General features: G+C 36.7%; 1 protein-coding gene across 5 annotated transcripts in view; it reads left to right on the top strand.

Moving 5' to 3' along the window:
• Window positions 1–27,487, top strand: part of elmo1 (engulfment and cell motility 1 (ced-12 homolog, C. elegans)) — a 100,917-nt gene that overhangs the window by 26,312 nt on the left and 47,118 nt on the right. For 2 of the 5 annotated variants that reach the window (XM_048201415.1, XM_048201412.1), the window contains exons 1-10: window positions 3,172–3,418; window positions 10,953–11,084; window positions 11,706–11,746; window positions 12,422–12,494; window positions 12,597–12,647; window positions 15,951–16,120; window positions 21,086–21,121; window positions 23,484–23,583; window positions 24,413–24,564; window positions 24,878–24,956. In XM_048201415.1, the coding sequence (XP_048057372.1) occupies window positions 11,007–11,084; window positions 11,706–11,746; window positions 12,422–12,494; window positions 12,597–12,647; window positions 15,951–16,120; window positions 21,086–21,121; window positions 23,484–23,583; window positions 24,413–24,564; window positions 24,878–24,956 (780 nt within the window). In that variant the 5' untranslated portion in view covers window positions 3,172–3,418; window positions 10,953–11,006. Of the gene's footprint in view, window positions 1–3,170; window positions 3,419–10,952; window positions 11,085–11,705; window positions 11,747–12,421; window positions 12,495–12,596; window positions 12,648–15,950; window positions 16,121–21,085; window positions 21,122–23,483; window positions 23,584–24,412; window positions 24,565–24,877; window positions 24,957–27,487 lie in introns of those variants that run through there. The other 3 variants (XM_048201413.1, XM_048201414.1, XM_048201416.1) reach the window with 3 other exon arrangements.

The following is a 27,487-nucleotide window of genomic DNA, read 5'->3' as shown; positions in this document are numbered from 1 at the left end:
TAGCCTGGTGTGTTGGCTCTGTTTGGCAAACAGGTACGCTATGTATAGTGGGCGTCCATATGGGTTTTGCACAAAAGATTAACATAACGGCATATGCTAGTCGATGAGTTGAATCAACTCCACAACAACTACAAAAATGTATCCACTAACCATTCAGAAACGTCCAGATGCATTCTAAAAGTTGGAACTTCTTCCTGAGTCTCTCCATCAGTGTCCGACTCCGGTTTGAACAATGTAAAGCTGAACACCATTACTGACAATCGTCATTTTGGCTGTGTGAGATTCTCCAGCTTTGTTGTTGTTGAGCAACCAAAGCTCAAGCTGTTAAAGCTTCACCCTCTTTTGGAAAGCGGGCAGTTCATTTGCATTTAAAGGGACACACACAAAATAGGGGCAAATTTGACAAGCTTTAATGATTATCTGTGGGGTATTTTTAGCTGAAACTTCACAGACACCAGACACCAGAGACTTGTATCTTGTGAAAAGGGGCATAATAGGTTCCATTTAAAACCCCTGCAAAATGTCTCCTTTTATTTTCCACAAAAGAAAGCAAGTCATACGGGTTTAAAACAATATGAGGGTGAGTAAATGATGCCTGAATTTTTAAAGGGGACCTTAAAAAAAGGAGTGGGTGGATTTTTACCATTATAGACTGGTTGTTTACACACACTGTGGACGCACATCTGTGTTCATTATGTGACAAAGTATGTCCGAATTCTCAGTACTCATAAAAGAGTATGCAAAGAGTACCCCAGATGACCTACTACTTGCGTGGAGATTCAGAAGTGTGCATATGATGCACATAAACTGCTCCATCTCTTCAGCTTTACTACTAGTTAAAGCACGAAATAAACATGAATGAAGGTATTCAGAGGTAAATCAGAAGGTATTTTGAAAGATATAGTACAACTGAAATGTATCATGTCTCATGTAATCGCTGTCAATGTTTCAACCACATTGAATATTACATATTCCTTATTTATTGTATGTTTTAATAAATCTCCAAAACACAAGTTTTTTTTGTTAAATTATAAATATTTAGAGCAGAAACATAATGATATCTTTCAAAAGTTTATATAAAAACTGCCTTATGTGCAAATTAAATGCTTACAGTATATACAACTCATTTACAATGCTTATATACAACTTGTTTTCGTCTGAATGAACTTCAATTTCGGTTTTGGTGCATCAAAGCACTTTTAATAGAGAACGTTGTAAATTGTATTGAAAGTGGAGCTGCCATTCATTTATCACAGTAAATGCCCCCAAAAAAGGACACTGTTTAATTTTAGATGTTCATTTTATGGAAAAAAATTGCTCTCTTTCTTTCTCCTCCTTTGTCTCTCTTTCTCAGCAAGTCTCAGAGACCTTGACCAATTTTACCAGTCAGTCTAAACAGCGATGGTTTGATGTACTCGACCACGCATGAATCTAGGCCAGACCCAACATTTTTCATTGACCAGCTCTCCACTGATCTCTATTCATAGCTCGAGGGAACCCAGAGCCACCTCAACAGCTGTGAGAGCAGGGCCTGTCGGTCCCTAGGAGCCCACAATGGGTGGAACCGACATATGCTCCTTCTCATTCACTGAAATAAGCCAATTTAGCCATCACACTCTTGAACCTTTAATGGGTAATGAGATGTTAGCAGTTCCTGAGTTTGCCACCCAGCTGCTGCTATTGCATCAGGAACAACAGAGCATGCTCCTCGAAATAATGTGAGAGGATGAGCAGATATGGGAAATGAGAGTGGCTGGCCCATTCTGTAATCAGCAGCTCTTGTGCTCATTTCCTTTTTTAATCCTTTAAAATGTACCATTGTCACAGTTAGCACGCTGATCATTAGAGTTATTTGTGTGTTGCACCAGGCATCAGTTTCCGGGAATGTCATTCTGCCCAGCTAGTCATAATCTGAGCATGTTATTTTTCTCTTGATGGGTTGTTTTTTAATTTTGTTACCATGGCACTATGAGTCAGTGTCAACTTTGTTTATGTGGGCCGCACATGTATCGCAGGGGACACGTGAGTTCTTTGAAAAATCAAAGGGATTATTTGAAAAGACAAATACATTTTTATTTTATCTTATTTTTTATGTTTTTATTTATTTATTTGTATTTTATATTTTTGATTTTTGTATTTTATTTCATCTTCTTTTGTTTTTATTTTTATTTTTTAAAGAAATTTTACACATTGGATTGCTTTCATGTCACATTATTTGTACTCCTTAAGATGCAGAAGTGTTTTTTAAAGGCCAACCTGAGTGTGAAATTTAACTTTAATTTATTTTATTTTTTATTTTTTTATGTATTTATTTATTTGTATTTTATATATTTTTTATTTGTTTTATTTTAATTTTCTTTTAATTTTTTTAAAGAAATTTTACACATTGGATTGCTTTCATGTCACATTATTTGTACTCCTTAAGATGCAGAAGTGTTTTTTTAAAAGCGAAGCTGAGTGTGAAATTTAACTTTTAATTTATTTTATTTTTATTTTTTATGTATTTATTTATTTGTATTTTATATTTTTTAAATTTTATTTTATTTTTTAAAATATATCTATTTTTAGGAACTGCAGATTTTTTTCTTATTCTCATTACTGTAATGCAAAAAAAAAAAAAAAAAAAAATAAAATTATATTTGTAGTACAGTATTTGTAAATAATGTTTTGTTGAGTTGTATTCTGATTTTAATGGGGGAAAAAGTCAGGGTGATTTTCATTACTGTATTAAAGGAATTTGTTGTCGCATTCTTTATAACAGTAATGAGAATTATGAATGAAAATTTGTCACATGAAAGTCATGTTATTGTAGAAAAAAATCATAATAGTCCTAAAATAGGTTTCATTATCTTTACGTGAAGTATAATTTCTTTCATTTTCTTTTACAGACATATACATACGTGTCTGAAAGCTACTTCCTATTACCTAATGACCACACAGCTTTATTTCCCAATTATTTGTCCTTTAAATGCACCATGCACCAAATTATCACTGTATCTCAAGCAATCAGTGGGTCTCCATATTTCCTGTTATTGTTCGACACTCTCAGATAAACCGAGCATGGAGCCCGGGGGTCTGTTTCCTTCTCACGTCTTCTGTTGTATTGCGTCTTTGAAATTTGCCGCCTTTTTGTTTAACTGTGGCCCAGCAGTTTCCTCTTCTCGTGATGAACGCCTACTTCCTCCATCTCTTTCACCTCTTTTTCTTTATCTCTCTGTCTTTCTCACTGGTTAAGACAAGGTTTGTGTAAAGTCGTATGATAAATACAGGTATAGTCTTGATTTTGAAAGTCTTTTTTGTTTTTTTTGACGATGCACCTCGGTGCAGAGGCAGCATACTGTACTGCTGAAGAATAATCGGCTTAAAGAGCTGGAAACATCGACTTGTTGAAGCAGCTGCTAGTTGCGGAGGTTTCCGGGTAAGTTTCTTTATGCTTGCGGATGAGTCCGGGCCGCTCAGGGTGTGGCTTCGGCTACTGGGGTCAGCTCTGCGACCCCTAATATATCACTAAAAATCAATCTGTGAACCAGGCTGCAGTTTTCTTTTTGAAAATCTAAATACATTGCATACGTTGAAACTTTTCGTTTGGTCTGTTTGCTGCATTGAGGTGTCTCTATCCAGCAGGCAAGGCAATAGGCTTGCTTAAACTCTTGAATGTGCTTTTAATTTATGTATAATTCAGATTCTATTTGAGATGTTTTTGTCCTGTTGACTGACATTATCCACACTGTACTACTAAATGCATTCATATTTTTAGTACCTACCTTTTTTTTTGTGGGTGGATGTTTGTATTTTCATTGTAACTTTGATCATTACAAGTTCACTATAGGGTAGTTTTTACTATAAAGTGTAGTTTCCTTGTAAGTACTAGTGAGATGCAAATGCAAGGAGCTGAAGATGTGGAAACTGTTGCTTAGCTATGACAGGATATCCTGGTTACTGCATGAGACTTAGAAGACTTGTTTTTGATACTAGGCGCCTGCTGTGGCTCAGACTGAAAGAAACAAGCACAGAATCTCTTGACTGACAATATTTCTTTATATTTCTCTTTTTAAAAGATCATTGTTAGGAGAGGAAATGGTTAGTTCGTTGTAAGTGTTTGATTGTAACTTAAAATACATATAAAATACATGTTTTATGTCAAAACATCATTCTTGGCTGATGTTTATCGCTCATTGTTTCCCAAACAGAGATTATACTAAGAAGAAAGTATGGAAATACTATATTGTTTTAGACGGTGAATTATGGTATTACTATGGTTGTTCAGTACCATGGTCTCATAGTATCATTATATCACTAAGTAGTATTTTTCTCACTGTAGTATTTTTGTAAAAAAAATATGGTCAAAAACACTTCAAACTTTACTTGTCTTACATTTCACATATTCATCTCTAACGCAGAAAAAAAAAGTTTTTTTAAACCCAAACCCAAAACTTTTTATGAAGAACAAAAACATGAAATCCAGTGATTAGAAATAAATGATGTGAATTCTGAATTAGTTTAATTCATTCATTCATTCATTCATTCATTTGTTTATTAATGTTTATGATTGTTGTTATTAATACAATTAATATGACAAATAATTATTTATGTGTTCATTGATTTATTAATACTAATAATAATATAATAATAATAACAGTTTGTGTTTGTTATTTATCTATCCATGGTACAGTATATGTCCAAAAACATTTTATTGTCATGGTATGTGTCCAAAGAAGCATGGTATTACCATGGTATATGTCCAAAAATATGTTATTTGCTTAATGCATGTCCAAAAACATGGTTTTGCCATTGTATGTGTCCAAAGAAACATGGTATTGCCATGGTATATTTCCAGAAACATGGTATTGCTGTGGCTTATGTCCAAAAACATGGTATTGCCATGGTCCAGAAACATGTTATTTATGTTATTAACATAATGTCGGCTGGTTGGTTTGTAATTATGCTTCAGAGTGGCTTGCAATTACTGCAGTTATTGTTATTGCTATAATTTGTCTCTAATTAAAAAGTACTGTGATTGTATCATGGTACATTGATATTATTTGATGTCGATACCATGGTACTTTAATATGTGCCATGATGTAGAAAACATGGTATTCCAAACACATCCAAAATCATGGTATTGCCATGTACCACGGTATTATCTTGATTTTAGGATATGTACCATGTCCTAAAACATTGTATTGCCATGGTTCATGTCCTAAAACATCATGGTATTACCATGGTACATGTCCTAAAAACATAAAAATACCATGGTGCTTGTCCCAGAACATGGTATTGCCATGGTGTGTGTCCAAAGAAACATTGTATTACAATGGTATATGCCCAAAAACATGCAATTTCCTTAGTACATGTCCAAAAACATGGTATTGCCATGGTATGTGTCCAAAGAAACAAGGTTTGCCATGGTATATGTCCAAAAACATGGTATTTCCTTAGTACATATCCATAAACATGCTATTGCCATAGCTCTTGTCCAAAAACATGGAATATCTATTAATATTTATTGTTGTTGTTGTTGTTGTTGTTGTTGTTGTTGTTTTTGTTATTATTATTATTAATATTACTAATATTACTACTACTAATAATAATAATATATTTTTTTTTTTCAAATGAAATTCTTTAATTTATTGTATTTTATCTTATTTTGTGACAGTCTCAATGGTCAAATCTGAGTAATAATTTTGGTCTTTTAGGATATGACTCGTATGTAAGTGTGCAGTGTTGTCTGAATACACTAATTTTCACTCACACTTTACTCATGTGAACGGTGTGACATTCACTATGAATAGTGAATGAGTCAGTGGTTTTGTACAATACATGCATGATTGTGTAAAATGCCTGTTGCGTATGTTCGTCATACTCTTGAGTTCAGCGCTGAGGCGAGGTGTCATGTTAGATGTGAGCAGAGTCCAAGTCTCCAATTTCCCATCCTCTCCTTCCACACTGACAGCTCCGCTCAGTTGATGTATGAGAATGTCTCTTGGTATCATGCTGACATTTACATTATTACTATAGCAACCTATGGAAATACCCCACATATTGACTATGTATATGTGTCTCAAAACGGGACGTGTCTTAGACTGGACCCACGGATTTGTCGCTCCAGAATATCTCCATATCATCTCCAGAAGATTTGTAGGAACATGGCACAGGTCAGACCTGCAGGGTAGAAATGAGAGCCGACTGGCTCAGCGAAAGAGAGAACGTGAGTAGCAATAACTCAGTAGCTGTCTCGCGTGTTTTTGTTTCTCAGCACAGATAAAGCTCGCTGATCCTTTGTAGCCCCTGACGGTGTGGGCCCTCTGTGCTCTGGGGCCCTTTGTAGAGGTGTCAGATGAATCACTGGAGGGCTCTTTTGAAATCTATACAGGACGTGGGCAATCCAGGGAAGCGAAACCTGGTGAAAGTGTGAACTTCTGAGCATTCTGTCACTTTCTTCTCACAACTGACGGACTGCAGCTGTTTGGTTTAGTAGTGTTGTGCTCTCTGCAGGAGTGAAGTCTTAACATTTAAACAGCACTGGGCCTATCACACTGACAAGCACATGCTGTACCGTCCATGATGCTCAGCATCTAATAAAGGTAGTCTGTTTGACTGCAAGGATGAACAGGCTGTTTTAGTTTGATCGTTTTCTTGTGGGTCATATGTTACATTACTGATCATTTTACAGTGCAGTTAGATCTTTACATAACTTCTGAGTAATACTAATGAAACATAATGTCGGCTGCTTGGTTTGTAATTATGCTGCAGTTATTGTTATTGCTATAATTGCTATAATTTGTCTCCAAGTACTGAGACTGTATCATGGTACATTGATATTATCTGATGTCGATACCATGGTACCGTGATGTATGTGTCCAAAAGCTTAGTATTGCCATGGTAAATGTCCTAAAAACATTATAATAACATGGTACATTTCATAAAACATGGTACTGCCATTTTATATGTGGGTCCTTCCGTGTCAACTCAATATTTGATTTTGATTACTTTTTTTTTTCTTTTCTCTTTTTCATTTGAAAGAAATACATAAATGAAGACAGCCAAAGTATTAAATGCCAGCTAAAACTTTTTTTCTTTTAAAGAATGTGAGAAGAACGTTAAAGAATGTTAAAACCAGAATTATATCTTGTTTCCTTCTGTCAAAACAATTGCATAGAACATGCCTGCCAAAAATATTCCTCTTCCAAAGTCTTTTAGAAGAATATTGTAATTTTTGTAATTTTGTGTCCATAGAATATTGTAATTTTGTAATTTTCAGATATTGTAATTTTGACCCCCATCTAAAAAACATGTGGATTAAAAGTAAATATTCATCCATGAATTAAATTTTTTCGCATTCATCACTGTTTACTTTTTCAGAAAAAAATATTAACAAAATCAAAAATTTTAGCTAGGGAAGTTTCTGAAATTTGGTTGATTGGATGGTTGATCATTGGTACGGTGCATGTCTAGGTAACTCTGTTATATTAAAGTGCAGAATGAGAAAGACAGTATAGCGTAAAGTGCTCCTCATCTTCACGTATACCCAGTGAAGGTTGGATGTTTTGTGGAAACTGGTGATAGATGTGGCCACTGGGCAGAGTGATTGATTAATTCAACAGGTTTCCCAGAAGCGATGCTGCGTGTGTCCCTGCCCCCCCCCTCCATCAGAGAGACAGAGACATCTCTAGGCCTGCCTGTTTATCTGACTGGACTATTAAGCCCTCTGTAGAAATCAAATCCCCTCTGTCAGTCTGTTTTTGTCTTGGTTCCTTTCATCAGCATTATTGTGTAGGTTTAAGAAACCATGTCTATCAAAAATGTTCATTTGTTTCACATCAATTGGGCTTTTGTTTTGTAGGACTTTTTGATTGACAAGAAATGCGAATGCTTTAGCTGAAAATACACCTTACATGGCTGTTGCTTGTGTGCCACTGGCTTTATTATTCTCCACATATCCAGCATTTCATGCATTACTGTCATGTCAAGATACAATGTGGAATAAAACCGCTTGTACTATTTCCTATGAGGAAAGGTAACAGGTATGCTTGAGCGTTCTGTCTTTTTTATGGTTGCATCTTGTGACCTTGTGTCATGTTTTTGGTTTGTTTAGATGTCTTTGGTGCGTTTGACTGAAATATGAATGCAACACAGACCAGAGTTTGTTTGGAAGCAAAAAGTTGGGTCTCAGTCCGCTCCGCTTGTTTGATGTGCACCAGGGTTCCGATAGCAGCGTTCACACTTATTCAAATGAACAGCACTAACAGAGCAATCGCACCAGCATTTGTTTTAATCTAACCGAACCTGCCAAGTGTGAACACACCCTATTGGTCTATTGTGGAGTGTTCACGGGGTGATGCTCAGCTGCCAGTGGACAATAAATAAAGGGTATTTTGTGCTCTTGTGTACCAAAGTTGCCTCGACTCATTAAATTTAGCTTCTGTTTCTCTCAATTTATGTTTACAGTATCGCAAATCATATAACTGCAACGGATTAAAAATTAAACTCTGTTTCAAACAGGAGTGCAGCTATTCTGTCCATTTGAACGACAGCTGAGAGCTTTACATAAAACCTGGTACCGAGATTTATTGACTTCTGTCAGCTGAAATCCATGCCATCTGTAATGGGCAAACTTCTTACAAGGAATGAAACCTTTCCAAGAGAACCACCCTGGAAAGATGCAACTTCTGATGGAACAGCTGCCATAGCAACAGAGCCTGGGTAGTGTCTGTGGAGATTATTATGGGATGAGTCATGGCAGAGTGACATGGCAGCTTGTTTGAATGGGTTGAATGAATGCTTGTTTCACAGTCTGCGTGTGTTCTTGTTTTCTCTCCAAGAATCATCCCCATGCATTATGGAACGGGGGATTAAAAATGTAACCGGGTTTATCCACAAGGACCAAATATCCGCACTGTCCCGAGTGTCAGGAGTACTAAATAATTTACATATTGCTTTAGCAGACGTCAATTTCTCTTTATCGGCTCACCTAACCTTTTATTGGAGATGTTTTCCTGTTTTATTGTACTTCTATTGTACCTTTTATGAGACCTCAGACAATTATTTATCTTTAAATGCTTATGTTATTTAGTAAATTTTGTAGGCCGGATGCTTAGGGAAAATTGAGGTAGAATTAACTTAGTTTGACTATAACACTTATAAAGAAAAAGCTTGTCTTTAAAGTGAAAATGACTATATTTGTTAATGTGCTTTAGAGAGAGAAATTTGCTTTTCACTGTCGCACTGTATTGCTGTCTGAAATGGGCTGAAAGAAAACGACATTTCTCTTGCTCTTTTGAAATAAAGAGTTCAGTATACTGTGTAGACATACTCTAATCACAATACAAAGCTCCCTCAGCAATGCACCAAGACCATTTATAGAAACTAAACTGCCAAAATGAACCATTTGTCAACTTGTCAAATTGTCATCATTATGATGTTACAACCATGAGCACATTAATATATGACAGTCTTTGTTTACATCAACGACTCAGCATCTTGGCCCACTGAAAAACACTGAGGCAAGCCAACCATAACAGAATTAATTTACGTATAGAAGTCTTAAAGGAACAGTTGCAAAAATTCTAGAGTCAGAGATAATGTATAAAGGTCCTGTATCAAAATATTTTTTTGTAATTTTACATAAGCAGCAACTTGGTATGTTGTTGTTGTTGTTTGTTTGGATTGAATAGCACATCATGACCAATATATACCAATTAATGAGAATTACTAGTAATTACCAGTTAATTAATTACTTGCTAATACTTTACTACAAGCCTATTACCATGACAAAGCAAACTTGAGTAGGATATAAATGTAGTTTGTAGATTTCATAATTTGTTTTTTGAAGCTTTTTTTTTTTTTAAATCCTTATTGCTGTAGATTTTCTTCATTTTATAGCATTAATTCAAAATTGTTCACCACCAGGTTTTATTGAAATTAATAGGTGCTGTATATATTGTCTGATGTCAGTTGATCTCCATAGTTTTAGTTCAAAAGCAAAGTTCAGACATAATATACTAAGTGTTTAAGTATGTAGATCTTACTGCAGCAATTAAAATGTCAAGTATCAGATATAACAAAGGAAGAATGCTCTTGTTCAGAGTGGATCTCTCACACTGCACCAGTCAAAGCTTTGCATTCCTGAAATACATTTTCAAGTTTTTCCAGAATTCCTCAGTGTCAGCTTTTGCACATTAGCAGCAAATTATCTAGGGACAGAAGGAACTCTGTTCTGACCCCGACGTCAAACATGCTTTTTAATCAAATATATGGAAGTCTGTTGAGTTGCTGTAACAGATAAGAAGGTGGATGTTAAAAGATCATATAGATAGCAGTCATGGCCTAATGGCTAGAGAGTCAGACTGATAACCCGAATGTTGCCGGTTCGAGTCTCAGTACCGGCAGGAAATGACTGAGGTGCTCTTGAGCAAGGCACCATACCCCCAATTGCTCCTTGGGCGCCACATGAAAATGGATGGCCACTGCTCCGGGTGTGTGTGTCCACAGTTTGGTGTGTGTGTACTCACTACTTCTAATATGTGTGCACTAACTGGATGGGTAAAATGCATATGACAAATTCTGAGTATGGGTTACTATACATGGCCTTCACATGTCACTTTTCACTTTAATTTATGACAGTAAATTTTCATAAATAAATGGCACAGCAAAAATTTACTTAACTGTTGATAATTACACTTCCACACTAGTAATATAATTTAGAACCAATGTATTTCCATATTTGTGAGTGAATGTAATCAGGAGAATGTTATATATAATTGTTGTACAATAAATTGTATGGTGAACGGTCTTATTCTTAAGCGATCTTGAATGTTGTATAGAATAAAATTTACTTATTGGTATTTTTGACATCCCTAGTTGTACTAATCAGTTTTCTGAAAAAGAGATGTGTTTGATAAATTAGTATGCTTAGTGTGACCCTCTCTCTCTCCCTATGTCTCCCTCTACAGGCTTGGATGACAGCCAGGCAGCAGTGAGTGGCCACATCCTCCATCAGCGCAGCCATGCCGCCCCCAGCAGACATTGTGAAGGTGGCCATCGAGTGGCCGGGGGCCTTTCCCAAACTTATGGAGATTGACCAGGTCAGTTCTTATAGCTGACTATATCTCCATATATGCTTATATATGCATGCATGTATATCTTACAGAAGTGTATAGTTGGTTTTTTGCCCATGTAAAAATGTAAATTGTCAATATTTACTCAGCTTCATGTCGTTTCTTCCCATACAATGACATTTCATGACTACGGCTGTTGACATCAGAAAACACAACACCAATAAGGGACCCCTAGTGCCCAGTAATTGATTGCACCACAAAAGAATGTCTTCTGAATATGAGTTTGGAACAACATTGTGAATAAATAATATGATTTTCACTGAACTATTCCTTTACCATGTGAAAGAAAAGTCCCTGCAGTGCTGTGATATAAAAACTACTGAGACTTACCTTAGATAAATCCCCCTGAAGTTCCTTATTCCTGATTCATCTTTATTCAGAAATTCTTTATTCATTCTTCGTTGCTCTTTTCTGTTTTCCTGACTTGACTCAACCAAATATTTGCTCAAAAGTTGTAGAAACTGATGTGAATGCAGCACTTTTATTGGGTATGAAGAATCAAGAATGTTTATTTTCTGTAAAGAAATAAGGTAGAATATCAGTTCTAAGACTAGAGGTAAAAAAAAATATATATTTTTTTTTCTGCAGAAAAAGCCCCTTTCAGCTATCATTAAAGAAGTGTGTGACGGGTAAGTAACAAACAATTTTTTTATGCAGTTTTATACATTCATACCTGCAAACTTGTCGTCTTTTGGCGAAATTCGCCATTCTGACATTGAAATAGGCCATTCACATGATCTGTGCAAATCTGAGGAGTTTTTATTTGGAAATGTATATCTGAAGGGAACAGCATTTTCTTTTCATTTTGCCTTCGTATGATGCTTAATAAAGTAGTGTTTATACATGCAGCGCTGCTTTGTGTACAGGGGTAACCACAGTAACCGTTGTATTTCTACTTTTCCATATACGCCACCTACTGTCAGAGAGTGAATTTGATTCAGCTCGTCTGCCGTTTTGGTTCATACTAATTATATATAACATACATAATTATGCTGAAATGTGAGATTTATTATTTTATAGACTTTTTTTTTTTTTTTTTGTCAAAACTTGCATTATTTGAACTGTAAAGTTGTTTATATTGTAGTTCATACATATAGTTCTATAATAATATCAGAATTTTCTGAAAACGATTTGAACTGTTAATTCCAAGAAATTTTTAGAAGAAAGCATCCTAACCCCTCATCACCTTTTTTGCCTGTCAGAGTTTGCAGGTATGCGCATTATCTTAGTATTGTTTTTGTTACACAGCAACAAACATCACTGTATAGCAATCTCGGATGTTTGTCTAAATTTTCTCTGACTAGGTGGAACTTGCCAAACCCTGAAACCTATTCCCTGCAGAATGCTGACTCGACTAACTTCTACATCACTGAAAAGGTTCAATGCAAAATTTCAAAAAGAAGCTGTATTGCTAAGTTCATTAGTTTAAAATATTCCTTATAACAATACCTCTTCTTCTTCCATTCCTCTTCTTCACAGAATCGCAACAACATCAAAAACGGCTCTATTCTGCGGCTTACTACATCTGCTGTGAGTAGCACATTTGAGTTTACAGATGCCAGAAATACATACTGTATATAAAGGCTACATCAGCAGGAGTAACCTGCCTTTATCCTCTGAAGCCCTGCCCTGTCCAGCTGGGGCCTGTAATCCTTCAGATGTGAGGGTTAAAAGGTTATATTACCAAAGCTTCCTAAAGTGTCAGGCAGCAGCTGAGAAACATTCTTGCGTGACCTGTCAATGCGTAAAATGCGCCCAGCTGTCATTATTTTCAATTCTCTTCTCTCTGCCAGTTACAGAAAATGTCGGGATCGGCTCTTTGTTATAAAAACGTATTGTTGTTTTGGAAGCACATTACATTAGAATAGATCTTTCATTCAGAAACTGCTTTTCTTATGACCCATCTGAATTTGCAGCTTGGGGATGATGATATTTAAAGCTGATGTCTGTGACATTTGAAACCGTCCCCTCCAGCATAATGACAACAATGGCTGTTTCTCTTCCTGTGATGTTCTGCACCAGCCACCACTGATATTTAACAGTCATCAGTGCTCTGTATAGTTTCGTTTTCACAGATTTCACAGAAGAAAGCACTGATGTTCATGATGAAGCATATTTTGATACTGTTTTCAGTTACATTGGTGCAGTCAAGTGTTTTTTTTTTTATTATTATTTTTTAAGAAGATCAAGGCATGCAAGTTTAGTTTGAAGGGAAGAAGGACAGAAATGGCATAACAGTTGCCCCAAAAAGTTTTTGGACACACTCCACACTTAAAAAGTATAAGAATGTCATTGCATTAGATGCAAAATATCAAACCAGCTGTTATCTTTAAACAAATGATGTTTAAGCTTTTCTCCGAACTGGATGTGGTTGAGAATTGTGGTTCAGGATATCTATATTCCACTTACTGTACATCAGAGGTGGCTTAAATCAAAATGACTGAAATGACAAATTGACAAAAACAAAATTACTGAAGCTGAACTAAAATTAAAACGAAAACATAAAATATTATAAGACAAACTAATTAAAAATATTAATGAAATCTATGATAGTATTACAATTATATATAGCTGCGAGCAGCAATTATCGGGGTTCAATCGATTTTTAAGGTTTTTTAACAGTTGCGCAAAATGGTTTTATGTTTCATTTAGCACGTTCATAGATGGAAAAAAATATTTACAGCCAATACAGGCAGTTTACCATAGGAAATATGTTTTTTAAGCTTTTAATAGTTATAGCGCCACCTATGGTCCAATCTCCATAAAAGTTGGCATGTTTCTTTAGAATCATATACTGCAAGTGCTCCCCTTTTTTCGTGAAGTTTTGAGTTTTCGTTTAGGATTTATAGGCTTTTTTAGTGTACTTTGCCATGTCCATTTTCTAAATGACCCTGTTATAGGTACACAAAGGGTAAAGTTCAAATTTTTTTTTGATAATTATTGATCTAGAGAGTCCAGAGAATTGTACTGTGCTGATTTGGTTCCGATCGGGCAAAAAACCTAGGGCTAGTTTGCAAGTGTTTTTTTTTTTTTTTTTTTTTTTTTTTTTTACAAGGCTGATTTCTTTCAAAATTCTAACAAACCTCTCGGACCATGAGTCGATCATGCCCACCGAGTTTTGTTCTGATTGGCCTCCATTAACCTTGTCTAATAGGTGCTCAAACTTCATTGGCTGATGGCGGCCATGTTTTTCAAGATATGCCAATGTCTTCATAGACAATCATGGCTCCTTGGACTGAAGGTGCTTTCACGCGGCCTCGTAATTACGCTAGTTACGAGATTCTAGCTTGTAAAAAGCGTTCACGTCCTCGTAGAGCTCGTAATTACAGCTTGTAAGCTGGGAGTTTTCTGAAAGCTCCCACATGTACTACATGGCCGCTGTACAACCTGACCACTGTAGATTCATTTAGGCGTTGATAGTGGTGCCATGGAAACGCATAATTCCCAGTCCAAGGACCAAAAGGACGTGAACAGCTCCGAATATAATGTCACATGTTGTTATCTCAAGATTTCGGTTAATACGAGGTGACGTGAACACAGCATAAAGACACTTCATGCCAATTTTTAAGTCAATCGTACTAACTGTTGAGAAATTATAGCTGTTTTCATGTTTTTTTTTTTTTCATGTTATAGTGCCACCAAGTGTCCAATCGTCTATTATTTTACTGTGACCAAAGATTGAGCTCATACATATGTGTACCAAGTTTGGTGAAAATATCTAATTTCATTCAAGAGTTATAGCCATTTTAGTAAAAGTGGCTCCGCCCACTTAGAACGTTTTGGCACCCTTTAGCAACTGTGAATCAAAATTTCAACTTTTTTTGATAACTTTTGATATTCAATCTCCAGAGAACATTTCTGCTCTGGTTTGGTCCCGATTGGGCAAAAAACCTAGGACTAGTTCGCAAAAGTAGGTTTTGGAAAAATTAAAAATCATAGATGTTTTGTTCATTTTGAGCCAAGGATTCCAATTATATAAAGCACTTGAGTCTACGACAAATGGTCTAGGAGTTGTTGAGATTGCTTTGCTGATTACTGATTGCTGTAGCGTCACCTATTGGCCAATCGGGGTCTTGTCAGTCTCTCCCTAGTCTCGCGTAGCCAGACCTTCAGTTTGACGGCAGAAGGTCTGGACTCTATCGCAGCTTTCATTGGCCAATAAATATTAATAATCATAATAATAAATGCAACCTGTAAAATTCAACCAACCAGATGACAACTTTGGTCCTGAAGTGTTTCCAGATAAGTGTGCCATATGTATCAGGCGTTCAGCCTACGGTCCATGGACGTGACGTCTGAGGCTGAGACTAGTCTCTTCCCAAATAGAGACCTGTCATCTGGCCAAGTCTCTAGGCCTTACGGTTTGATCTGCACGATCAATTTTACGGCAGAAAAAAAAAATCCTTATAATTACAATATGGTTTCAGCACTGCGTGCTTGAACCCTTAAAAATAACTGGTTCTCAGATGCAATGATTTTTTTTTTTTAAGTGTTGCTTTAGTGTCCAAATACTTTTTAGAACCACTGCAAATGCCAAAATTGATACTGAATAAACTTAGAGTATTTTATAATTAGAAGTCGACATTGAAATAGAAAAGGCTATGATATGACAGGATGTGGAATCTTTAGGATAAATTGAGTTTGTAAAACCATAAGCTGACGCATGCTGAATGCTGTTCAATGAGGGAATCATTGTGGATTCAGCAAGGCAGTGATTGAGAAAAGTGTAGTCTAGCCTTCTTCCTTGAGTTGTGTGACTAAAAGGCCTGACCCTCCTACATGACGATCTGTCACCCTTTCATTAACACGCCTCTTCTGTGGCCATGGTAACAGGCCCAGATGGCCCAGCAGCTGCATGAGCGCATCCAGTCGTCCAGCATGGACATGAAGCTGGACGCTCTGAAGGATCTGGCCAACTCTTCACGAGACATCACCTTTGCTCAGGAGTTCATCAACCTTGACGGCATCTCGCTGCTTACACAGATGGTCGAGAGCGGCACAGAGTAAGTAACTGTTTTTGTTTCTCTGGCTGCCTTTCCTCCTGTCTCTCTGTTTTCATTACAGCGCTCTTGATATTCACTGATTGGTTTGTTGCCTAAGCAGGGCTTAAGCAGATTAAAACTCAAATTAAAAATTAAAACCCGAAAGACACGGCCAGTGACTTGCATTTTACACTGTGAATGAAGCCCATTCAAATGTCTCGGTGAGATTCTGAGGTGTTGTTCAATAGGAGGTTTCAAATCCCAAATTTCTGACGTCACAAACTACCTTGTAACCAATCACGTCAAAGTGTGATCATCAACGAATGGATCTCTTGGCCTGTTTCCACCTGCTATTAAGATGCGTTTTGGTCAATTGGATCACAAGCGGACGAAGCTAAATACAGGTGTAAACGGGGTGTAAAACGTTTTGAGCTTGTCCACTTTCGTCCACTTTTAGAGGGTGTCGAAAACGCATTCGACCAGATTGCGTTGGTGGTGTAGATGCTCATGTGGTCGAAAGTGTTCAAACAGCTGCAAAAGACCACCTACTCTCCACCTACTGACCTAATGCATAAACATTATGGGAAGCGTGTACGAGTGGAGGCGGGGCTAATTTGCATATTCATAGAACTGCATATACTAAATGAGGCAAGGATGTAGAGTTGCATTCAAGCTATTTTAAGGCATCAAGAATTTTTTTTTTAAGGAAAAAAACAATTAAATAATCATTTTGGTGATCAAAGATGAGTTTTAAGGGATGCAATTATTGACTACTGGGGGACTTTAAAGAAATCAATACTTTTATTCTGCAGGGATGCTTTAAATTGATCAAAAGTGACAGAAATCTTTTGTAACATTATAAATGTCTTTACTACTTCAAACAATTCCATAAAATTTATCCTCATCCACAAAAATATTAAGCAGCACAACTTTTTTTTTTAACATTGTTAATAATTAGAAATTAGCAAATAAAATTGCCGGCTCTAAACTTCTGAACGCTACACAGTGCCCTAAAATGCAACACAGCGACTCCCCTTCAAATACAACACAACACGCCATAATACACAAAACAACACAAAAATGTGCCCTGTAACTCAGCACAACAAAGTGTCCTCATTCACGACACACATAACAATGTTCCCTCAAATACAAAATGTGCTTTTAATCGCATAACAACACAACAGTGTGCCTTCAAACACAACAAAAGGTCCACAACAACATGCTTTCAGACACAATATAATACTGAGGCCACAGTGTTGTGTCTGAGAGTGTTTTTTGTTGTGTTTGATCACACTTTACTGTTTGTTGTTGTGTCTCATCATACTTTGTTGTGTTTTGTTGTGTTTAATCACACTTTGTTGAGAGCACATGTTGTGATTGAGGACATTTTGTAGTGCTTTGTTTGAAGTCGAACACAAACAATGTGCCTTCCAATATAACACAACTCAGTCACATCAGAGATGCATCATCCAAATAAACTGCAGATATTTTATATCAGACACTATCTATTAATAATAAATGAAGTGTATACATTTCACTCCCTCCTCCAGTCTCCTCTGTGAAATAAAGCAGCCGTGTGGCCTGACCGTCTCAGTTGAAGGTTAAAGCGGAGATAGACTATCTGCTGTGCTGGCATTTTTTCAACTCCTATACGGACGGTCCCATGAGGAGGCCGAGCTCTGCCAGCAGACACAAACTGCCTTAGGAGAGAGACAGAGCGCAGAAAAATGGAGGGAGAAAACTGGGACTGGAGAAACACACTTGGAGGCAGAGTCAAGGAATATTAATACACTAAAGAAACAAAGGCAGCTAGTAAGATATATACACTTTCAAAACGGCTAGAGGGAAGAAATTGTTTGAAAAAAAGACATGGTTGTCTGTCAAACTGGATGTCTCCTCTACGGCTGGTCAACTTCACAGGCTTGTGCTTTTGTTTTCCGTTACATGCCTAATTATGCCTGTCCTTGCTCCATTTGTCAAGGTCATACTATTCCGATGGCTCTTTTCACATTCCAAGTAGTTGTGGAAGAAGATTTATCTGAATTGCCCGATACATTAATTTTCTTGCATGAGCAGAAGTGATTTCCCTCTGGTGCTCCGCTGGTTGAGTGAAATTAGGCTGCCGTTGGGATGTTGGTTTTATTTCACTGAATCAATAGCTGCGTTTTTACTTATCGGAGCTCTGCGCCGCCAGCTGAGGTGTTTCAGCATTTCGGTACACTGAAGAGCTGACCATGGAAATCATTTCCATGGGTATGTTTTATATAAAGCAGCTCTGTGTCAACAGCTCCTGACCTCAAAGAGCCTATGTGTGGGTTTCTATGCAGTCTTTGCATACCATTAGGAATCCAAGTGGACACGCACATGCACACAAGTACACACTGTTTCACATTCTTGCCGTGGATTCCTGTTAGCCGCTGACCAGGCAATGATTATTCAAAAGACTTAAGCATGACGGCACTCTTGAGGGTACGGAGTGAGTACTCTGACATCATGGGGGATGAATGTAGCCAGTCGGAGGGATGAGGGGTTAGTGGTGTAGTGGCTCCCTCTACTGGTCATGTGCCACAGTAGCACTCTGATTAGTACCACTGTTTTGATTGCCAGAGAAATATAAATTAGAAATAGTTTCGGATATCTCTAAGCTTGTTCTTTTAGTGAAGGTTAATGATATCAAATTATTATATTTGTCAGACACACAGCAGTTGATTTATTATTATACCAGTTGATTATTAATCCATTTAATCCAAAATTATGCCCAGCTAAGTGTACATATGTATTTTAGTTTTTGGATTGGCCAATGAAACAAACTGCATTAAAGGTTTTAAAAGTCGAAAGTATTGATTTATTCATGGTCACAATTGTAAACCATAGGAAAATTCTGAATCAAAATTTGCACAGTTGATCAATAAGATCCAACAGAAAGTTGAAAACAATAAATTTTAGTTGCTTCACATTAAGTGAAGCCAAGTCAAATTAAAAAGAAATGAAATGTATTATTTATTGTATTTATTTATTGTATTGCATTATTATTTATTACATTTAAGGTATTTATGGTTTATCTCTCTCTCTCTCACACACACACACACACACACACACACACACACACACACACACACACACACACACACACACACACACACACACACACACACACACACACACACACACATATATATATATATACAGTGGGTACGGAAAGTATTCAGACCCCCTTAAATTTTTCACTCTTTGTTATATTGCAGCCATTTGCTAAAATCATTAAAGTTAATTTTTTTTCCTCATTAATGTACACACAGCACCTCATATTGACAGAAAAACACAGAATTGTTGACATTTTTGCAGATTTATTAAAAAATAAATTTACACATTTATTATTTACACATTTTTTTTAGGACCATGTGATATTTCAGTTTTTCTTTTTTAATAAATCTGCAAAAATGTCAACAATTCTGTGTTTTTCTGTCAATATGGGGTGCTGTGTGTACATTAATGAGGGAAAAAAATTAACTTAAATGATTTTAGCAAATGGCTGCAATATAACAAAGAGTGAAAAATTTAAGGGGGTCTGAATACTTTCCATACCCACTGTACATAAGAAATGATAAATCATGAATAAATGCAAAATAAAACAATTAATTTACTTTTACTTTTAGTTTAATTTTAGTATTTTGACCAGATTTACTTTTGTGTTTTGGAGCTTTGACCCAGACATCATCTTCCAAGGGGCCAAACAGTCTGGATCATGTGACTATTTACCCCAGCCATGTGAAAGTACATGTATGTTCAAGACAGTCTGCACTTTCTTAGTCACGGAGTGACTACTGCGCAGCAGTAGTGAGTAAGGCCACTGACCTGGCTTTTAATGCGATCAACGTGAGTTTGAATCCGCCTTTTGCTGAGTACACAATTGTTTTCAATAAAAATGAAAATAATGTTCTAAAAGTGGAAATAAACCGTGAACGAGTGTTTAATAATGTTTTAGTTGGTTAGGGTTAGGGGAAGGTGTAGGGAGGGTTTTTATTCTCCCAATAAGGCAGCATCCATTTAATAATTTTAATAAATATAATCATTTACACTCTATGATATTATTGCATCCTATTAATGTACAAAATTACTGAGCTGCAAATAGTATCTGCCAATATAAAGTATAGTTAGCATCTTTACTCATATTGCAAAGAACTGATACTTTTACATGGTGTAAATAGAATATATTGCTATTTGCTCTTAGTGTAAATGGCATCTATCGCTAATAAAATATGCTATTTTTACTTGTAAAAATAAATGTGTAAATAGCATCTATCTCTATTTGCACTTAGTGTAAATAGCATCTATTGCATGAGTTGTTTATAGCTGACTACTCTGACAACTCTGCATAAAATTAATCAACAACCCTTTTGCAGACCCTTATCTGTAAACAAAAAATGGTCACAAATTTAACTGGTAAGATTAAATGGGTTTTAAAAGTACAGTGCAAGTCATTAGGTCAGAAATGACATGGCAAACAGGCAGTGTGCCTCATCCTTAATGATCAAACATGTTGAGTAATATCTGGATTATAGCCCTGCTGACAAGACCATGAGACGAAACAAGAGCCATGTTTGAGTCATAGATGAATGCAATACACTGCGTGATGATTTGTAATGGATACTTTTGGTAATCCTTCACACTTGCTCATAACCACCTCAGGGAGTTAAGCACATGTTGTGCATTAAATGCGTGTGAAGGCAGTATGTTTGTTTGCAGTGTGCTTCTCCCACGATTCTGCTTTGCATGCTTTGTGTCTCTCAGAAATGTTTTTATGTTCAGCTATGTTTTTCTCTCAGCTCATGCCTCACTGTATGCTTAAGATATACTGTACTTTGTTTTAAACCTTGTGTAACCATAACAATAGGTTTTGCACAGAGTTTCCTAATGTAAATGTCATAATGGGTTCATAAAGGAATATTTGGACCCTATGTAAGTGTTTGTCTCCCTAAATTTCAGGCGGTATCAGAAACTTCAGAAGATAATGAAACCCTGGTAAGCGTCTCCACTTGAGCCGGATAACCCCCTGTCACTTACCCTCTAATCTCCGGGCCGAGTCTCTGCATGATCGGGCTCTGGCCTCAGTGCTCAAAACCAATCAAAGCGATGGGAACACTTGCCAACTGCTGCAGTCACTACCATTTTTCTGATGATTTTATGGTTTTGTAACCATGTAACCAAATCAGCTGTCTTTCTTTCTTTTGCATGTGGTATTGGGCAACATTGGTGGTTTAGGGGAAGCTTTACACTAATCACTTTTGGGAAACTTTATTTTTTATTTTTGTCTTTTTCTTCCCACTCATTGACAAGAATCTGTGCTCACATTTCCATATAATTGTTACATCAACTATTCCTCTTAAACTTGATCAAAACACTGTTTTTTTTCTTAAAATCCTATTGCCCAGGATCCCTCTAAAATGATTGGTTGTCATAAACAACCAGAAACTACTTTACTCAACACTAAATATCCCTTTGTGATATTTTGTCATCTCTCAGTGCCAACGTGGACAATTTTTTTGTAGGGTTTTGCCCAATTCCAGCTGCAAATACTTCCTGCTCCAAGTGGTATATTTAAGAATTGCTGTTCAAACTAATGTCTTTTTATTATGAGGTCTAACTTACGCTGTATTAACTCCCTGCTATATAAATACTCAACACCAAGCTCAGTGCAGGCAACTTAAAGGGATAGTTCAGCCAAAAATTTAAATTCTGTCATCATTTACTCACCCTCACGTTGTTCCACACCTGTAAAAGTAAATGGGGCCCATCAACTGTTTGGTTACAGACATTCTTCAAAATATCTTCTTTTGTGTTCAGCAGAACAAAGAAATGTATACAGGTGTGGAACAACTTGAGGGTGAGTAAATGGTGACAGAACTTTAATTTTTGGGTGAACTATCCCTTTAAGTAATTCCTGTTTCATTTCTGCCTTTTTATGTTCTGTTACTTTAAAAGTGTTATTTATGTTTTTGTATCTCCAGATTTCTTGGCCTGATTTATTTATTTATTGTAACCTTTTTTTGTTACATGTGTATTTTTGTTATGAGAAATAATGACAAGGCATGAACTGAGGTATTTGTGATGATAGGGGGCAGTGTTATTCATTTAAAACCAAAAATCTGAACGTAAAGCTGTGGCACATAGTGTTCTTCTTAAATGGAAGGCTGTGTCCTTCCTAGTCCAGTTTTTTGGAGGTTTGTAGGCTAGAATGAGGGTTGTCCAATCTTGCTCCTGGAGGGCCACTGTCCAGTTTAGCTCCAACCCCAATTGACCATATTCACGTTCTTAAGAACTTCAGAAATTGATAAAATGGCAGCCAAGATAATATGCAGCCTCACTAGGACACAGCCTTCCGATTGAGAAGCACCCGTAATGAGGATTAGAATTATTATTATTATTATTATTTTTTAGATATAACTAATTGATTTAAAATGGATTCTTTTTTTTTTTGTTTTTGTTTTTTACTTAAAACACGGAATTAAGTTCCTGTCTTATTACTTAAAGGAATATTTGAGGTTTAATACAAATTATGCTATTATCGACAGTATCAGTGACATGGTTGTATGACTATGTTTGGCCAGTAAAGGTCTTGTTTTTTTTTTGTTTTGTTTTTTTTGTTTTTTTCCTCCCTTCAGATTAATTCTACATAATTATTTTCTGTGTTAATCAACAGTATGCTACAGATGCTGTTTATGGAAGTTAATTTAAACATGGACATTTTAATTCTGTCATAATTTACTTACTCCCATATTGTTCCAAACCTCTATGTATTTTTATGGACATTAAATATGTTTCACCAGTGTTGCTATTGTAAACTAAAACTATTAAAAATCGTTAACCACTATAAAGCTAAAGTAAAATATAATTAATAGATGGAAAGTTAAAATTAACTTATTATTTATTATTAAATACTATAGTAATAAAAAACAAATAACTCTCTGTTCCACAAAAGTAAGAAAGTCATTCAGGTTTGGAACAAATGACAGAATAATCATTTTTGAATAAAATCTTTTTAAGTTGTATTTAACCTACAATATTCCTTTTGAAGACTATCATATTCTATTGTGTGTCCAGTCATCATAACTATAATATCCCAAACAAACTGCTGCATGATACCACTGAACATTTCTGCCAGTGTAATTCCGCTGCTCCTGCTCCTGCTGCCAAGCTCTCTGGCATTGGCTGCTCTTTTGAAGGACAGGGACATCAGCTGGGCTGACTCCATGTCCTCCTGTTCTCCAGCTTCACTACTTGATTCTTCTCACTCACTATCGCTCTAAAGCTGAGGCTTAGCTGTTGTTTCAGTGCAGGTGAGCGGTAGAGACGTGGCTAGTGGCTGTTGTCTTGTCTTTTATAGCTTTGGTGACCTGCTCTCCTTCACACTGACGGCCTTCGTGGAGCTCATGGACCATGGCATTGTCTCCTGGGACACCTTCTCTGTGGCCTTCATCAAGAAGGTGCGTCCACATGGGTATCAATGGGTGTTTTTTTCGGAAATGAAGATGCATTTTGTTCCCTCTACAAAAAAAAAAAAACAATAGGATTTTTCCATTGGTTTTTGGATTATTGCAGAAAATAAGCTCTTGTGAACAAGAAGTTTATGATTCTTACATATATTTTGTTTATCATGATAATCTTCAGAAATGAACACAACTGTTATGAATTTTGAAGTCTAAATAAAACTGCCAGAAGTAGGCTATAAAAGAAATACATCACAGTTGCACAACTTCAACATCACCACCATTTTGCTCTTTCAGTCATTATTTAAAAATAATTTCCATGAAAGTTTGAATAAGAATAGTTCACAAAAGTGTGATTATAAACACAATGAAGCTGTGAAAGCGGATTGGTGAGTAGATGAGTTTACATGATTGGCGTGATGACGTTTAATGTCCCCGGCAGACAACCTCTAGTCCCATTTATACACTTGTTAGCAATGTCCTTTTACAAGACAAGTAAAAGCTTTGAAAAAAAAGGGTGTATGGACCCAATGTAACGTGAAAATATCTTGAGCTTGTGATCTTATTTCATGCATTTAACCAAAAACCTAATCAAAAAACCCATTGACTTTGGGACGATGGAACCGGAAGTGCAATTAACTGATACATAAATATAAATTTACATTATAAAATAAAAAAAGTTGTCACTGAGTTTGGGGCTTCAATGTCATAAGACACTAAACCATACTGTGTTCATGCTCTATTTTGATTAAACTCTTGCTTTTAAACATTTAAAATCCATATTTCTATACATTCTATCCTTTTTAACTTGTCACTTCATCCTCAGATTGCCAGTTATGTGTGTAAATCTGCCATGGACACTGCTGTACTCCAGAGATCTCTAGCCATCTTGGAATCAATGGTGCTCAACAGTCAAGATCTCTACCAGAAGGTGGCTCAAGAAATCACCATTGGCCAGCTCATCCCTCATCTGCAAGGGTATGGAGCAGGGATAATTGATATCTCTTTGGCATTGGAAATATTTATCCATTTATTCATACCCATTTGTCATGTATTCTTCTCCATATAATGAAAGCATGTAGTCCTGTCAGGCTCCAAAAATGACAAAAACGCTCTATTATTAGTGCATCCAGCCAAGTTTGAATGTGCATGTCTAGGCGTCAAGCATTTGGGGCTTTACAACCCTTGGTTTCTGTATGCTTTTGTTGTAAATGTTGATAATTTTTGGTGAGCTATACCTTTAATAGTTGCTCTCTTAGATTTTTGCTTTTTTCTCTCTCTCTGGCAACAGGACGGATCAGGACATCCAGACTTACACTATCGCCGTGATTAATGCATTGTTTCTCAAAGCCCCTGAGGAGAAGAGACAGGTACAGCAAACACACAAACCCATTTTTTCTGCTTTTTCCATTTGCTTGTTGTTGTCTAGACTAAAAAAATGACACGGCAAGATGTGAGAAAATGTCACCCGAACATCTTCCATGTTTGTCTTAATTTTTGTTCTAACAAGCCGGAACTGTCAACAGTGTCACATAACATTATTTCAAGACAACATTATGACAATTCTCGAAATCGCATGTTATTGAATATGGCATATGCTAATGTATTTGTTGATGAAGATTATTGCTGCTGCATAGCACATATGGATGTGCTACTGCTAACAGATACACAGACACACTGCAGTAAGCATGTAAGGTATGCTGCTGCTGCATAAAAAGACATACATAAATCCTGTGGCAGATCTAGACGGGGGAGGTGGAGGGATTCAGTGTTAGCCTACAGCAAACACTGAACTAGACTATTTAAATGTTGAGCAATCTCATTGGCTGCAGGCTCAGCAGAGGCCAACCAGCCTGGGTCATGTAATGTTGTAATGATGTGATTGCACACGGGGAGTAAATTCTTACTCCACATCATTGCATGTTAAACATCAAATATGTTGTTATTGGCTAAGATTCTGTTATTTCATGCAGCATTATAGTTTCAGTACGAACATAAAAATCGATTGACATTGAAAACATGGTTAGGATACAGTGTAAGAAGTGCTGTTTGTGAAAAGACATGCAAGTCACTTAATTTGGCATTATTTTGACACTTTTTGTTTTACCTGTATGTGCTTGAGTGTCTGTTTGTGTGTTTGTAAAGGTGATGATACACGTGGCAACTTTTTGAGCAATGTTGCTGGGCAATGTTGCCGTCAACGGGCAACCTGATGAGACACAGGGCAACTAATTAGGGCAATTTAGCAGCAACTATTCAGAGAGGAGCAAATCCATTGCCAACCCAATAAATACTTTATTATAAACACTTGTTAGGCACTTTATTTCAACTTTTCAAATATTTTCTTCATTTTAATTAAAAATAAATGTTTTTCCAATCTGATTTGCGATAGAAAACGGGAGAAGAGCGAGTTCAGCAAAAGGCGGATTCGAACCCGCATCGATCACATCAAAAGCTACATTCATGCGTCATACGTCCTACAGCCTACGCTACTACAGACATTAAATAGGCCCGTCTTTTTAGTATTTTAACTGAAAACATTCAATGGCTTAATTAGAGCTTACACACATTACATTGGACAGTTGTTGATATTTTAAGCATTATATGAGGTAAATTCCCTGTTTTGGGTTGTCACGTGACAACTTATTAGCGTAAAAAGATATAAGTTCATGCTCATTCTCTCCGCTCCACTGCCGCTGAGAGGCCGCCATCTTGTTTGAATTTTTTCTGAAATCTCTGAACTGGTCACGTGATCGGCTGCTAACATTCTGATTGGAGGATCTCAAAAAATTGCCCACGACCGATCTAACGAATCCAGATATAAATTCGTTGCTCATTCTCAGTGGGGAAAGTGCCCAAGCAACGTTGCTCGGCAACATTTCTCAGAAAGTTGCCCCGTGTATCATCACCTTAAATGTGCTAAAGAGGATGTTTTGTTTTATACATTTTTGCAATATTACTTGAAACTGTGTTTACTAACTGATAAAAGACCATTTATTAGGTGCACTGAAAGGAATATTATTAATATACATCATCTGTGCACGAGGTAGGGCCTTAAAAACATCAGCCAATCGTTTACGCGATCATCGCGTAAACGATTGGCCCTCTGGCTTGTCAATCACTGCCGTGACGTTCCTTGTGAGAGACGTGCGCGGATTGGCCCTCTGGCTTGTCAATCACTGCCGTGACGTTCCTTGTGAGAGACGAGCGCGGCTGCGCGTTCCAGTAACTTTCCACTCCACAGGCACGGCATTCAGTGTTTTTGTCCGGAGACAGGAGTAACAACTGCAGATTATGAGTTACCTGCGGTGAGTCTGACACAATGAATCCAAAAAACACGACACAGCGAATGCCGGTGGTAAACACTCGTGTTCCAATACTCGTGCACGAGTTTTGGGAGGCGTTCCCTGGAAATGAGCTGTGAAGGAGGGGGGTTGTTCTTACGCATGCGCTCATTTCAAAAACTCAGTAACAGTCTTTGGTTTCTCAGTCGACGAAAAGATCCTCTTTAGCACCTTTAAGTGTGCAATGTGTTAGTTTTTCACCTCAGATCATTTCCCTTCTTCCTCCATGCATATTAAATCTGTTATTCTTATTAGCCAAATGAGTGGAGTGAGTGAGACAACAATCCTTAAAGGTGTGGTCACATTTACCATTGTTCTGCAATTTTTCATGTGAAATCCAGTCATTTAATTATGAATTTTGTGTGAGAGTGAAAGATTTCATCACACTGATTTTGTCACTCGAATTTGCCGCATTAACCGCCGGGAAACTGCTTGGTTTGAAAGTGATTTCTGTGTGATCTGTGCTTCATACAATGCTACACTATTGACAATAGACAATGGACCTTCTTTGGCTGTGAAATTTCGCTAATGTGACCGCACCGTAATAATCCGTTTTT

Source organism: Megalobrama amblycephala, linkage group LG9 (genome assembly GCF_018812025.1).
Source record: "Megalobrama amblycephala isolate DHTTF-2021 linkage group LG9, ASM1881202v1, whole genome shotgun sequence".
NCBI classification, from domain to species: Eukaryota; Metazoa; Chordata; class Actinopteri; order Cypriniformes; family Xenocyprididae; genus Megalobrama; species Megalobrama amblycephala.
The sequence above is the reverse complement of the archived record's forward strand: the minus strand, read 5'-3'. Positions and strand labels throughout refer to the sequence as shown.